At 38.5% G+C, this 14,563-nt stretch overlaps 1 protein-coding gene, 2 long non-coding RNA genes and 8 other non-coding genes across 12 annotated transcripts; 3 read left to right on the top strand and 8 right to left on the bottom strand.

Annotated features, from left to right (window-relative positions):
* Nucleotides 1–310: 310 nt before the first annotated feature.
* On the bottom strand, nucleotides 311–384 carry Trnad-guc (transfer RNA aspartic acid (anticodon GUC)). The gene has a single exon. It is a non-coding gene; the product is annotated as a tRNA-Asp (tRNA).
* A 1,322-nt stretch (nucleotides 385–1,706) lies between these two features.
* Trnad-guc (transfer RNA aspartic acid (anticodon GUC)) lies at nucleotides 1,707–1,780 on the bottom strand. Its single transcript has one exon. It is a non-coding gene; the product is annotated as a tRNA-Asp (tRNA).
* Nucleotides 1,781–3,103: 1,323 nt separating this feature from the next.
* Nucleotides 3,104–3,177, bottom strand: Trnad-guc (transfer RNA aspartic acid (anticodon GUC)). Its single transcript has one exon. It is a non-coding gene; the product is annotated as a tRNA-Asp (tRNA).
* A 1,322-nt stretch (nucleotides 3,178–4,499) lies between these two features.
* Trnad-guc (transfer RNA aspartic acid (anticodon GUC)) lies at nucleotides 4,500–4,573 on the bottom strand. The gene has a single exon. It is a non-coding gene; the product is annotated as a tRNA-Asp (tRNA).
* A 1,322-nt stretch (nucleotides 4,574–5,895) lies between these two features.
* On the bottom strand, nucleotides 5,896–5,969 carry Trnad-guc (transfer RNA aspartic acid (anticodon GUC)). The gene has a single exon. It is a non-coding gene; the product is annotated as a tRNA-Asp (tRNA).
* Nucleotides 5,970–7,291: 1,322 nt separating this feature from the next.
* On the bottom strand, nucleotides 7,292–7,365 carry Trnad-guc (transfer RNA aspartic acid (anticodon GUC)). Its single transcript has one exon. It is a non-coding gene; the product is annotated as a tRNA-Asp (tRNA).
* Nucleotides 7,366–7,637: 272 nt separating this feature from the next.
* Nucleotides 7,638–8,480, top strand: LOC145233423 (uncharacterized). 2 transcript variants are annotated; one of them, XM_080098145.1, is made up of 3 exons: nucleotides 7,638–7,748; nucleotides 7,864–7,952; nucleotides 8,147–8,480. In XM_080098145.1, the coding sequence occupies exons 1-3, from the start codon at nucleotides 7,692–7,694 to the stop codon at nucleotides 8,184–8,186; spliced, it is 186 nt and encodes a 61-aa protein (XP_079954271.1). In that variant the 5' UTR covers nucleotides 7,638–7,691; the 3' UTR covers nucleotides 8,187–8,480. The 2 variants fall into 2 exon arrangements, with proteins under 2 accessions (XP_079954271.1, XP_079954270.1); XM_080098144.1 differs by having other exon boundaries at nucleotides 7,864–8,473.
* Nucleotides 8,481–8,689: 209 nt separating this feature from the next.
* Trnad-guc (transfer RNA aspartic acid (anticodon GUC)) lies at nucleotides 8,690–8,761 on the bottom strand. The gene has a single exon. It is a non-coding gene; the product is annotated as a tRNA-Asp (tRNA).
* Nucleotides 8,762–9,033: 272 nt separating this feature from the next.
* Nucleotides 9,034–9,804, top strand: LOC145233349 (uncharacterized). Its single transcript, XR_013861068.1, has 2 exons — nucleotides 9,034–9,144; nucleotides 9,260–9,804. It is a non-coding gene; the product is annotated as an uncharacterized LOC145233349 (long non-coding RNA).
* Nucleotides 9,805–10,084: 280 nt separating this feature from the next.
* Trnad-guc (transfer RNA aspartic acid (anticodon GUC)) lies at nucleotides 10,085–10,156 on the bottom strand. The gene has a single exon. It is a non-coding gene; the product is annotated as a tRNA-Asp (tRNA).
* Nucleotides 10,157–10,453: 297 nt separating this feature from the next.
* Nucleotides 10,454–11,224, top strand: LOC145233806 (uncharacterized). The gene is made up of 2 exons (XR_013861181.1): nucleotides 10,454–10,539; nucleotides 10,655–11,224. It is a non-coding gene; the product is annotated as an uncharacterized LOC145233806 (long non-coding RNA).
* The last annotated feature ends 3,339 nt before the right edge of the window (nucleotides 11,225–14,563 follow it).

Here is a 14,563-nt window from a genome sequence, read left to right on the forward strand (position 1 = left end):
GATGTTTTCATCAAGTTTGTTCCATCGCGTTGATGTACTTTCGCAATTACCTTCTTTTTGTGTCTTTTTCGTGTCTTCGTCTTCAAGCAGTCATGTGCTTATTTTCATCACTTGCAATAAAGCAAAATATTAAACTAGTGCACATCATTTTTCTGATTTCAGACATTCTTGCACAAAACTTTGAGGTTTCTCAAGGAATCTGTTCAAACCAGAAAAAGCATGTTAGTAATGGATTTTTGTACTTTTTGGCGTTGAAAGCCAATTGTTTTCAACTAAAATCTCACAGATAATGCAGAAAAAATAACAAACGCTCCCCGTCGGGGAATCGAACCCCGGTCTCCCGCGTGACAGGCGGGGATACTTAAACCACTATACTAACGAGGACATGAAACATGTCGTTAATTATTGGAATGTCAATTCTAAAGAAATGTCTTTCGCAAACATAAACAAAACTTAAAACGTTAGTTAATCACTATAAGCGTACCACGCTAACTTTGAAGAGCGGACTTTTTCTAAAAAGCAGTCTTATCTCATTAAACAAAATAAATGGCTGATACGAAGTCGGATCGCAAAGTTTAAAGGCTGCACTTGAAAAACACGTTGACTTCTTAAACTTGTTTTCTGTCAAAGTTCCGTATATAATGGTTGGCTGATAGTCCACACCATCGAACTTCTTGAATAAAACAACAACTATTCGTTGAAAAGAAACAATGCAAAACAAATTGATGAATACCACCCCGGATATAGCAGTTAATCTCCTTAGCATGGTAAGTTGTACACAAGTGTTACGGCAAAGTTAACTAAATTACTTGACCACTTTCATATTGTTGTCAATCTTTGCTTTGAACAAACTGTTTTTACGAACGTAATCTTTTTTCGCAGGCTCTTGACGAAACGTTGAATGTCGAACTGGTGAGCAAAATAAAATCCAAAGAGCTTATTCCTGTCCCAGGAATCGGTTACGCAATAGGTTCGATAACAGTTTTATGTCAAAGCGGGGTGCTGTAATTTCGAAAAAGCGCTCTCGCACCGAAGTCGATGACAATAATTGCTCGCTAACTGATGAGTCTCATTCAAACTCTCATGAAAATGAAACTTTTCAATCAACGAAACAAACAAGAAAATCATTCAGCAGCCCAACTAATGGTGGACACTGTTACAGAGGAAAGGGAGCGGTGCCGCTTGCAAGGAAAACGGCTTTTAAACCTATATCAGACATTGAATCATCTTCCAAATCTACTCGTTCTTGTTCTTCCCTTGTTTCTCAAGTCCTCAGAACGCAACATGGCCTCCATTGTCGACAAATGCTAACAGCAGTGTAATAGAACACTGGAAACTTCAAGAGCATATGAAAGACATATTTTACTTATTAAAGATATGCGTTGAAATATATATAGATGTTTTCATCAAGTTTGTTCCATCGCGTTGATGTACTTTCGCAATTACCTTCTTTTTGTGTCTTTTTCGTGTCTTCGTCTTCAAGCAGTCATGTGCTTATTTTCATCACTTGCAATAAAGCAAAATATTAAACTAGTGCACATCATTTTTCTGATTTCAGACATTCTTGCACAAAACTTTGAGGTTTCTCAAGGAATCTGTTCAAACCAGAAAAAGCATGTTAGTAATGGATTTTTGTACTTTTTGGCGTTGAAAGCCAATTGTTTTCAACTAAAATCTCACAGATAATGCAGAAAAAATAACAAACGCTCCCCGTCGGGGAATCGAACCCCGGTCTCCCGCGTGACAGGCGGGGATACTTAAACCACTATACTAACGAGGACATGAAACATGTCGTTAATTATTGGAATGTCAATTCTAAAGAAATGTCTTTCGCAAACATAAACAAAACTTAAAACGTTAGTTAATCACTATAAGCGTACCACGCTAACTTTGAAGAGCGGACTTTTTCTAAAAAGCAGTCTTATCTCATTAAACAAAATAAATGGCTGATACGAAGTCGGATCGCAAAGTTTAAAGGCTGCACTTGAAAAACACGTTGACTTCTTAAACTTGTTTTCTGTCAAAGTTCCGTATATAATGGTTGGCTGATAGTCCACACCATCGAACTTCTTGAATAAAACAACAACTATTCGTTGAAAAGAAACAATGCAAAACAAATTGATGAATACCACCCCGGATATAGCAGTTAATCTCCTTAGCATGGTAAGTTGTACACAAGTGTTACGGCAAAGTTAACTAAATTACTTGACCACTTTCATATTGTTGTCAATCTTTGCTTTGAACAAACTGTTTTTACGAACGTAATCTTTTTTCGCAGGCTCTTGACGAAACGTTGAATGTCGAACTGGTGAGCAAAATAAAATCCAAAGAGCTTATTCCTGTCCCAGGAATCGGTTACGCAATAGGTTCGATAACAGTTTTATGTCAAAGCGGGGTGCTGTAATTTCGAAAAAGCGCTCTCGCACCGAAGTCGATGACAATAATTGCTCGCTAACTGATGAGTCTCATTCAAACTCTCATGAAAATGAAACTTTTCAATCAACGAAACAAACAAGAAAATCATTCAGCAGCCCAACTAATGGTGGACACTGTTACAGAGGAAAGGGAGCGGTGCCGCTTGCAAGGAAAACGGCTTTTAAACCTATATCAGACATTGAATCATCTTCCAAATCTACTCGTTCTTGTTCTTCCCTTGTTTCTCAAGTCCTCAGAACGCAACATGGCCTCCATTGTCGACAAATGCTAACAGCAGTGTAATAGAACACTGGAAACTTCAAGAGCATATGAAAGACATATTTTACTTATTAAAGATATGCGTTGAAATATATATAGATGTTTTCATCAAGTTTGTTCCATCGCGTTGATGTACTTTCGCAATTACCTTCTTTTTTGTGTCTTTTTCGTGTCTTCGTCTTCAAGCAGTCATGTGCTTATTTTCATCACTTGCAATAAAGCAAAATATTAAACTAGTGCACATCATTTTTCTGATTTCAGACATTCTTGCACAAAACTTTGAGGTTTCTCAAGGAATCTGTTCAAACCAGAAAAAGCATGTTAGTAATGGATTTTTGTACTTTTTGGCGTTGAAAGCCAATTGTTTTCAACTAAAATCTCACAGATAATGCAGAAAAAATAACAAACGCTCCCCGTCGGGGAATCGAACCCCGGTCTCCCGCGTGACAGGCGGGGATACTTAAACCACTATACTAACGAGGACATGAAACATGTCGTTAATTATTGGAATGTCAATTCTAAAGAAATGTCTTTCGCAAACATAAACAAAACTTAAAACGTTAGTTAATCACTATAAGCGTACCACGCTAACTTTGAAGAGCGGACTTTTTCTAAAAAGCAGTCTTATCTCATTAAACAAAATAAATGGCTGATACGAAGTCGGATCGCAAAGTTTAAAGGCTGCACTTGAAAAACACGTTGACTTCTTAAACTTGTTTTCTGTCAAAGTTCCGTATATAATGGTTGGCTGATAGTCCACACCATCGAACTTCTTGAATAAAACAACAACTATTCGTTGAAAAGAAACAATGCAAAACAAATTGATGAATACCACCCCGGATATAGCAGTTAATCTCCTTAGCATGGTAAGTTGTACACAAGTGTTACGGCAAAGTCAACTAAATTACTTGACCACTTTCATATTGTTGTCAATCTTTGCTTTGAACAAACTGTTTTTACGAACGTAATCTTTTTTCGCAGGCTCTTGACGAAACGTTGAATGTCGAACTGGTGAGCAAAATAAAATCCAAAGAGCTTATTCCTGTCCCAGGAATCGGTTACGCAATAGGTTCGATAACAGTTTTATGTCAAAGCGGGGTGCTGTAATTTCGAAAAAGCGCTCTCGCACCGAAGTCGATGACAATAATTGCTCGCTAACTGATGAGTCTCATTCAAACTCTCATGAAAATGGAACCTTTCAATCAACGAAACAAACAAGAAAATCATTCAGCAGCCCATCTAATGGTGGACACTGTTACAGAGGAAAGGGAGCGGTACCGCTTGCAAGGAAAACGGCTTTTAAACCTATATCAGACATTGAATCATCTTCCAAATCTACTCGTTCTTGTTCTTCCCTTGTTTCTCAAGTCCTCAGAACGCAACATGGCCTCCATTGTCGACAAATGCTAACAGCAGTGTAATAGAACACTGGAAACTTCAAGAGCATATGAAAGACATATTTTACTTATTAAAGATATGCGTTGAAATATATATAGATGTTTTCATCAAGTTTGTTCCATCGCGTTGATGTACTTTCGCAATTACCTTCTTTTTGTGTCTTTTTCGTGTCTTCGTCTTCAAGCAGTCATGTGCTTATTTTCATCACTTGCAATAAAGCAAAATATTAAACTAGTGCACATCATTTTTCTGATTTCAGACATTCTTGCACAAAACTTTGAGGTTTCTCAAGGAATCTGTTCAAACCAGAAAAAGCATGTTAGTAATGGATTTTTGTACTTTTTGGCGTTGAAAGCCAATTGTTTTCAACTAAAATCTCACAGATAATGCAGAAAAAATAACAAACGCTCCCCGTCGGGGAATCGAACCCCGGTCTCCCGCGTGACAGGCGGGGATACTTAAACCACTATACTAACGAGGACATGAAACATGTCGTTAATTATTGGAATGTCAATTCTAAAGAAATGTCTTTCGCAAACATAAACAAAACTTAAAACGTTAGTTAATCACTATAAGCGTACCACGCTAACTTTGAAGAGCGGACTTTTTCTAAAAAGCAGTCTTATCTCATTAAACAAAATAAATGGCTGATACGAAGTCGGATCGCAAAGTTTAAAGGCTGCACTTGAAAAACACGTTGACTTCTTAAACTTGTTTTCTGTCAAAGTTCCGTATATAATGGTTGGCTGATAGTCCACACCATCGAACTTCTTGAATAAAACAACAACTATTCGTTGAAAAGAAACAATGCAAAACAAATTGATGAATACCACCCCGGATATAGCAGTTAATCTCCTTAGCATGGTAAGTTGTACACAAGTGTTACGGCAAAGTTAACTGAATTACTTGACCACTTTCATATTGTTGTCAATCTTTGCTTTGAACAAACTGTTTTTACGAACGTAATCTTTTTTCGCAGGCTCTTGACGAAACGTTGAATGTCGAACTGGTGAGCAAAATAAAATCCAAAGAGCTTATTCCTGTCCCAGGAATCGGTTACGCAATAGGTTCGATAACAGTTTTATGTCAAAGCGGGGTGCTGTAATTTCGAAAAAGCGCTCTCGCACCGAAGTCGATGACAATAATTGCTCGCTAACTGATGAGTCTCATTCAAACTCTCATGAAAATGGAACCTTTCAATCAACGAAACAAACAAGAAAATCATTCAGCAGCCCATCTAATGGTGGACACTGTTACAGAGGAAAGGGAGCGGTACCGCTTGCAAGGAAAACGGCTTTTAAACCTATATCAGACATTGAATCATCTTCCAAATCTACTCGTTCTTGTTCTTCCCTTGTTTCTCAAGTCCTCAGAACGCAACATGGCCTCCATTGTCGACAAATGCTAACAGCAGTGTAATAGAACACTGGAAACTTCAAGAGCATATGAAAGACATATTTTACTTATTAAAGATATGCGTTGAAATATATATAGATGTTTTCATCAAGTTTGTTCCATCGCGTTGATGTACTTTCGCAATTACCTTCTTTTTGTGTCTTTTTCGTGTCTTCGTCTTCAAGCAGTCATGTGCTTATTTTCATCACTTGCAATAAAGCAAAATATTAAACTAGTGCACATCATTTTTCTGATTTCAGACATTCTTGCACAAAACTTTGAGGTTTCTCAAGGAATCTGTTCAAACCAGAAAAAGCATGTTAGTAATGGATTTTTGTACTTTTTGGCGTTGAAAGCCAATTGTTTTCAACTAAAATCTCACAGATAATGCAGAAAAAATAACAAACGCTCCCCGTCGGGGAATCGAACCCCGGTCTCCCGCGTGACAGGCGGGGATACTTAAACCACTATACTAACGAGGACATGAAACATGTCGTTAATTATTGGAATGTCAATTCTAAAGAAATGTCTTTCGCAAACATAAACAAAACTTAAAACGTTAGTTAATCACTATAAGCGTACCACGCTAACTTTGAAGAGCGGACTTTTTCTAAAAAGCAGTCTTATCTCATTAAACAAAATAAATGGCTGATACGAAGTCGGATCGCAAAGTTTAAAGGCTGCACTTGAAAAACACGTTGACTTCTTAAACTTGTTTTCTGTCAAAGTTCCGTATATAATGGTTGGCTGATAGTCCACACCATCGAACTTCTTGAATAAAACAACAACTATTCGTTGAAAAGAAACAATGCAAAACAAATTGATGAATACCACCCCGGATATAGCAGTTAATCTCCTTAGCATGGTAAGTTGTACACAAGTGTTACGGCAAAGTTAACTAAATTACTTGACCACTTTCATATTGTTGTCAATCTTTGCTTTGAACAAACTGTTTTTACGAACGTAATCTTTTTTCGCAGGCTCTTGACGAAACGTTGAATGTCGAACTGGTGAGCAAAATAAAATCCAAAGAGCTTATTCCTGTCCCAGGAATCGGTTACGCAATAGGTTCGATAACAGTTTTATGTCAAAGCGGGGTGCTGTAATTTCGAAAATGCGCTCTCGCACCGAAGTCGATGACAATAATTGCTCGCTAACTGATGAGTCTCATTCAAACTCTCATGAAAATGGAACCTTTCAATCAACGAAACAAACAAGAAAATCATTCAGCAGCCCATCTAATGGTGGACACTGTTACAGAGGAAAGGGAGCGGTACCGCTTGCAAGGAAAACGGCTTTTAAACCTATATCGGACATTGAATCATCTTCCAAATCTACTCGTTCTTGTTCTTCCCTTGTTTCTCAAGTCCTCAGAACGCAACATGGCCTCCATTGTCGACAAATGCTAACAGCAGTGTAATAGAACACTGGAAACTTCAAGAGCATATGAAAGACATATTTTACTTATTAAAGATATGCGTTGAAATATATATAGATGTTTTCATCAAGTTTGTTCCATCGCGTTGATGTACTTTCGCAATTACCTTCTTTTTGTGTCTTTTTCGTGTCTTCGTCTTCAAGCAGTCATGTGCTTATTTTCATCACTTGCAATAAAGCAAAATATTAAACTAGTACACATCATTTTTCTGATTTCAGACATTCTTGCACAAAACTTTGAGGTTTCTCAAGGAATCTGTTCAAACCAGAAAAAGCATGTTAGTAATGGATTTTTGTACTTTTTGGCGTTGAAAGCCAATTGTTTTCAACTAAAATCTCACAGATAATGCAGAAAAAATAACAAACGCTCCCCGTCGGGGAATCGAACCCCGGTCTCCCGCGTGACAGGCGGGGATACTTAAACCACTATACTAACGAGGACATGAAACATGTCGTTAATTATTGGAATGTCAATTCTAAAGAAATGTCTTTCGCAAACATAAACAAAACTTAAAACGTTAGTTAATCACTATAAGCGTACCACGCTAACTTTGAAGAGCGGACTTTTTCTAAAAAGCAGTCTTATCTCATTAAACAAAATAAATGGCTGATACGAAGTCGGATCGCAAAGTTTAAAGGCTGCACTTGAAAAACACGTTGACTTCTTAAACTTGTTTTCTGTCAAAGTTCCGTATATAATGGTTGGCTGATAGTCCACACCATCGAACTTCTTGAATAAAACAACAACTATTCGTTGAAAAGAAACAATGCAAAACAATTTGATGAATACCACCCCGGATGTAGCAGTTTATCTCCTTAGCATGGTAAGTTGTACACAAGTGTTACGGCAAAATTAACTAAATTACTTGACCACTTTCATATTGTTGTCAATCTTAACTTTGAACAAACTGTTTTTACGAACGTAATCTTTTTTCGCAGGCTCTTGACGAAACGTTAAAGGTCGAACTGGTGAGCAAAAGAAAAATCCAAAGAGCTTATTCCTGTCCCAGGAATCGGTTACGCAATAGGTTCGATAACAGTTTTGTGTCAAAGCGGGGTGCTGTAATTTCGAAAAAGCGCTCTCGCACCGAAGACGATGACGATAATTGCTCGCTAACTGATGAGTCTCATTTAAACTCTCATGAAAATGAAACCTTTCAATCAACGAAACGAGCAAGAAAATCATTCAGCAGCCCAACTAATGTTGTTCACTGTTACATAGGAAAGGCAGCGGTACCGCTTGCAAGAAAAACGGCTTTTAAACCTATATCGGACATTGAATCATCTTCCAAATCTACTCGTTCTTGTTCTTCCCTTGTTTCTCAAGTCCTCAGAACGCAACATGGCCGCCATTGTCGACAAATGCTAACAGCAGTGTAATAGAACACTGGTAACTTCAAGAGCATATGAAAGACATATTTTACTTATTAAAGATATGCGTTGAAATATATATAGATGTTTTCATCAAGTTTGTTCCATCGCGTTGATGTACTTTCGCAATTACCTTCTTTTTGTGGCTTTTTCGTGTCTTCGTCTTCAAGCAGTCATGTGCTTATTTTCATCACTTGCAATAAAGCAAAATATTAAACTAGTGCACATCATTTTTCTGATTTCAGACATTCTTGCACAAAACTTTGAGGTTTCTCAAGGAATCTGTTCAAACCAGAAAAAGCATGTTAGTAATGCATTTTTGTACTTTTTTGGCGTTGAAAGTCAACTGTTGTCAACTAAAATCTCACAGATAATGCAGAAAAAATAACAAACGCTCCCCGTCGGGGAATCGAACCCCGGTCTCCCGCGTGACAGGCGGGGATACTTACCCCTATACTAACGAGGACATGAAACATGTTGTTAATTATTGGAATGTCAATTCTGAAGAAATGTTTTTCGCAAACATAAACAAAACTTAAAACGTTAGTTAATCACTATAAGCGTACCACGCTAACTTTGAAGAGCGGACTTTTTCTGATAAGCAGTCTTATCTCATTAAACAAAATAAATGTCCGATACGAAGTCGAAACGCAAAGTTTAAACGCGGCACTTGAAAAACACGTTGACTTCTTAAACTTTTTTTCTGGCAAAGTTACGTATATAATGGTTGGCTGATAGTCCACACCATCGAACTTCTTGAATAAAACAACAACTATTTGTTGAAAAGAAACAATGCAAAACAATTTGATGAATACCACCCCGGATGTAGCAGTTTATCTCCTTAGCATGGTAAGTTGTACACAAGTGTTACGGCAAAATTAACTAAATTACTTGACCACTTTCATATTGTTGTCAATCTTAACTTTGAACAAACTGTTTTTACGAACGTAATCTTTTTTCGCAGGCTCTTGATGAAACGTTGAAGGTCGAACTGGTGAGCAAAATAAAATCCAAAGAGCTTATTCCTGTCCCAGGAATCGGTTACGCAATAGGTTCGATAACAGTTTTGTGTCAAAGCGGGGTGCTGTAATTTCGAAAAAGCGCTCTCGCACCGAAGTCGATGACAATAATTGCTCGCTAACTGATGAGTCTCATTTAAACTCTCATGAAAATGAAACCTTTCAATCAACGAAACGAGCAAGAAAATCATTCAGCAGCCCAACTAATGTTGGTCACTGTTACAGAGGAAAGGGAGCGGTACCGCTTGCAAGAAAAACGGCTTTTAAACCTATATCGGACATTGAATCATCTTCCAAATCTACTCGTTCTTGTTCTTCCCTTGTTTCTCAAGTCCTCAGAACGCAACATGGCCGCCATTGTCGACAAATGCTAACAGCAGTGTAATAGAACACTGGTAACTTCAAGAGCATATGAAAGACATATTTTACTTATTAAAGATATGCGTTGAAATATATATAGATGTTTTCATCAAGTTTGTTCCATCGCGTTGATGTACTTTCGCAATTACCTTCTTTTTGTGTCTTTTTCGTGTCTTCGTCTTCAAGCAGTCATGTGCTTATTTTCATCACTTGCAATAAAGCAAAATATTAAACTAGTGCACATCATTTTTCTGATTTCAGACATTGTTGCACAAAACTTTGAGGTTTCTCAAGGAATCTGTTCAAACCAGAAAAAGCATGTTAGTAATGGATTTTTGTACTTTTTTGGCGTTGAAAGTCAACTGTTGTCAACTAAAATCTCACAGATAATGCAGAAAAAATAACAAACGCTCCCCGTCGGGGAATCGAACCCCGGTCTCCCGCGTGACAGGCGGGGATACTTACCCCTATACTAACGAGGACATGAAACATGTTGTTAATTATTGGAATGTCAATTCTGAAGAAATGTTTTTCGCAAACATAAACAAAACTTAAAACGTTAGTTAATCACTATAAGCGTACCACGCTAACTTTGAAGAGCGGACTTTTTCTGATAAGCAGTCTTATCTCATTAAACAAAATAAATGTCCGATACGAAGTCGAAACGCAAAGTTTAAACGCGGCACTTGAAAAACACGTTGACTTCTTAAACTTTTTTTCTGGCAAAGTTACGTATATAATGGTTGGCTGATAGTCCACACCATCGAACTTCTTGAATAAAACAACAACTATTTGTTGAAAAGAAACAATGCAAAACAAATTGATGAATACCACCCCGGATGTAGCAGTTTATCTCCTTAGCATGGTAAGTTGTACACAAGTGTTACGGCAAAATTAACTAAATTACTTGACCACTTTCATATTGTTGTCAATCTTAACTTTGAACAAACTGTTTTTACGAACGTAATCTTTTTTCGCAGGCTCTTGATGAAACGTTGAAGGTCGAACTGGTGAGCAAAATAAAATCCAAAGAGCTTATTCCTGTCCCAGGAATCGGTTACGCAATAGGTTCGATAACAGTTTTGTGTCAAAGCGGGGTGCTGTAATTTCGAAAAAGCGCTCTCGCACCGAAGACGATGACGATAATTGCTCGCTAACTGATGAGTCTCATTTAAACTCTCATGAAAATGAAACCTTTCAATCAACGAAACGAGCAAGAAAATCATTCAGCAGCCCAACTAATGTTGGTCACTGTTACATAGGAAAGGCAGCGGTACCGCTTGCAAGAAAAACGGCTTTTAAACCTATATCGGACATTGAATCATCTTCCAAATCTACTCGTTCTTGTTCTTCCCTTGTTTCTCAAGTCCTCAGAACGCAACATGGCCGCCATTGTCGACAAATGCTAACAGCAGTGTAATAGAACACTGGTAACTTCAAGAGCATATGAAAGACATATTTTACTTATTAAAGATATGCGTTGAAATATATATAGATGTTTTCATCAAGTTTGTTCCATCGCGTTGATGTACTTTCGCAATTACCTTCTTTTTGTGTCTTTTTCGTGTCTTCGTCTTCAAGCAGTCATGTGCTTATTTTCATCACTTGCAATAAAGCAAAATATTAAACTAGTGCACATCATTTTTCTGATTTCAGACATTCTTGCACAAAACTTTGAGGTTTCTCAAGGAATCTGTTCAAACCAGAAAAAGCATGTTAGTAATGGATTTTTGTACTTTTTTGGCGTTGAAAGTCAACTGTTGTCAACTAAAATCTCACAGATAATGCAGAAAAAATACCAAACGCTCCCCGTCGGGGAATCGAACCCCGGTCTCCCGCGTGACAGGCGGGGATACTTACCACTATACTAATGAGCAGTGTTTCATACCGGAACGGAACGGAACGTTATACCGGAACGAAATAAATAATTTTTGGCTCAAATACCGGAACGAAATACCGAAATAAAAAATATTCAAAATACCGGAACGGAACGAAATACCGTTATTTTTTATTACGGTATTTCGTTCTGGACATTTGACATGTAACAACTGCCAAATATTTTGTGCCGTTAGGCTAAGCAAGTCTATGATAAAAATTGAAGATGCTACAATTTACATCCGTTTGACCATCATTGACAAATTTTATGTGACGTAACAACCACCGACAATAATTCTTGTGTGTTGCAACTTTCTTTCTTTTTTCGCTTAATAGTTGCAAAGACCATAAAGAAATGTTCTTTTGTTAAGACCGAAATACCGAAAAATACCGTTATAAATTTATTTCGGTCAGACCGGAACGAAATTTAAATATCGGTCTGGAACGAAATAACGAAATAAATGATTTGCTCAGAACGAATAACGTTATTTGGTTTCGTTACGTATATAAAGTTAAAATGAAACTTGAAAACAGTGGAGAAATTGTAAATTTATGCAGCAGGAAGCCTGTTGCTACATGCAAACATCTAGCAGCCATAGCTCTTATGGTTTCCAAATTTCACATCACAGGTGAGCTATCTGTCAAGAAAAGTTGTACAGATCAGCTTTAAACGTTTCACCACCCTGCAAAACAATTGAAAAGTAATTACTCACTTTATTTATTACATGTACTGTATAGTGGTGGCTTGCAAACCTTGTTTTCTGCAAATTAAAAAAAATGAATGAAACACAACTGAACAAAGTGAGTGCAAGGAGTGTTAACCAATGAAAGTTTCACATAACAGCATCAAAATTTGGGGATATTACTTTGGCAACTAAAAGAAGTAGACTACTAAGTTACTATGTGACTCTAAGTTTGTACTGTTGTGCCGAATTTTTAGCACTTTGTTTAACTCCTTTATTTTCACACACCTACGTGCACTTATAATCGCTTTGTTTGAAGCGTTGCCTATTGGGTATCCCGGCACTTAACTCTGTTATTGTTTGTTGTGTTTGATTGGTTTGTTTTGCCAATCATATTTTCACTACATCATATTTCCATGGCATATATCTTGTTTTACCACATATTACTATTGTTGTGTTTAATCGGTTTATTTTGCCAATCATATTTTCACTATATCATATTTCCACGGCATATATCTTGTTTTACCACACACTGTATATATCTTGTTTTACTACACACCATTCACCTATTTGTTTTATATTGTAATAGTTGTCTTTTCTCCGTTTGTATGATCGCCCTTTCCCCGCCACTAATTACGCTTGATGGTTGTATCGTTACCCGGATGTGCCTTTGGTCGTCACGTGATTGTTTCTTCCACGTACGTGGCCGCGTCGCACGTGCGGGTAAAATAATGAAGGTCAGTCTTCCTCTGGGCGCCGTGCGAGTTACACCTGTTGGTTTCTGTTCTGTGTTGTACTGGCGTTTACTGATTATTGAGCGCAGCGTATTGAAATTGGAAATACGTGTTGTTTTACGCCAGTGTATTTTATCGCTTTTACTTAAACAAGGCGCCCATTATTGAAACCAGTTTGTGGTCTTTCTTTGGCTTAGTGGTGAGCCGTTATTGCAGGGTTCGGGCCGTTTCCGAATTAGGGAGGCAGTTTTGGTTTTGAAGGTACATAATTAGGCTTAAGGGGTTGATTGGAATTTAATATCGCCACTTGAAAGATCTCTTAGCCGAATTCCCAAAGCTGCCGAAATAATTCCGTAACAACTTGGCGAGCACGCCAGGACCCTGTCACCACTACCCGCTGGTTTTACTAGGAAGACTCCCCGTTTTGTGTTTTTAAGTATTGTATTTTAGGTTGATTTTATAATGTCTTTTAACGTTTTAATGCAACCTCCGCCTTTACGGCCTGGGGAGGAACTAGGTCAATATTTTAATATGCTCGAATCTTATTGTACGAGCGTTGATGCTTCAGAAGCAATGAAACGACATCTGTTTTTAGCAAGCATTGGCAACGATCTGAAAATGGGTCTAGCGGCCAACACGCGGAACGCCAACGCGCCGAGCTGATAAGGCGCGTGCAGTTACCTGGCGAGTCCGCGCGAGATTTTGTTTATGCCCTGCAAACACTGGGGGATAACCCTTACAGCAACTCTTCAGAAGCTGCCCTTAAAAACGAAGTGCTGTACATTACCTTGCTACAAGGCTTGCAAGACAGGCGCCTTGCTGAAAATATCCCTGCGGCAACCAAGTACACAAGGACGTTCAGAGCCGCCGCCCAGGTCGTGGTCGATGCTCAAGTACCGAGCTTTGTTCAGGTTGCCACAGTTAACGCAAAAACATCGGAAATTGATATGATTTTGAAAAACTTGAAGACATGGAACGACGCACGACGGAACGGAGTGCTAAATTCGAAGACACTTTGAAGACCCTACAAGCTGAAGTTGATTCCCTTAAAAGGACAGGACATTTTTATGGCCACCACGAGCAAAACCGAAAGTGCTACGGTTGCGGGCAGCCAGGTCATTTTCGACGCGACTGTCCACACCTGGGTATGCGCCCCAAAATGAATAGGGTAAGTCGCGAGGCTAGGTCACTACCAACTTCTTTTTGCAGACCGTCCAAACACCCAGTGGACGTAAAAGAATCCCCAAGTCAACAACCAACCGCACCAGGTAGAGCAAACAGACCAGGGCCGGAAACTATGCCTAAGGAGAGAATCGAATCACCGCCAGCGCTGGCACGGTTTGTTTCCATTTTGGTTGGTCAGACAACTATGTGTGCTTTGTTAGACACCGGCTCGGGTGTATGTCTGATGAGTGCGATAAAATGGGACTCATTCGGCGCAGAACAAAACCTACAGATAAATAGGTCCCCTTCCAAGCACTTGGTAGGTGCCGATGGGCTGCAATTGGCGGTGAAGGGCAGTATTAGCCTTCCCCTTAGAGTTGGTGGCATAACGAATCATGCGACCGTTTATATCGTGCAGAACCTCAACCATGAT

This window comes from Phallusia mammillata, chromosome 6, assembly GCF_965637545.1.
Source record: "Phallusia mammillata chromosome 6, kaPhaMamm4.hap1.1, whole genome shotgun sequence".
Classification (NCBI taxonomy): domain Eukaryota; kingdom Metazoa; phylum Chordata; class Ascidiacea; order Phlebobranchia; family Ascidiidae; genus Phallusia; species Phallusia mammillata.

What these genes read in the sequence shown, in the direction of transcription:
- LOC145233423 (XM_080098144.1), top strand. Translation starts at nt 7,692, where the DNA reads ATGCAAAACAATTTGATGAATACCACCCCGGATGTAGCAGTTTATCTC. An exon ending in CAGTTTATCTCCTTAGCATG is followed by an intron (nt 7,749 to 7,863) that starts GTAAGTTGTACA and finishes CTTTTTTCGCAG; the next exon opens with GCTCTTGACGAAACGTTAAA.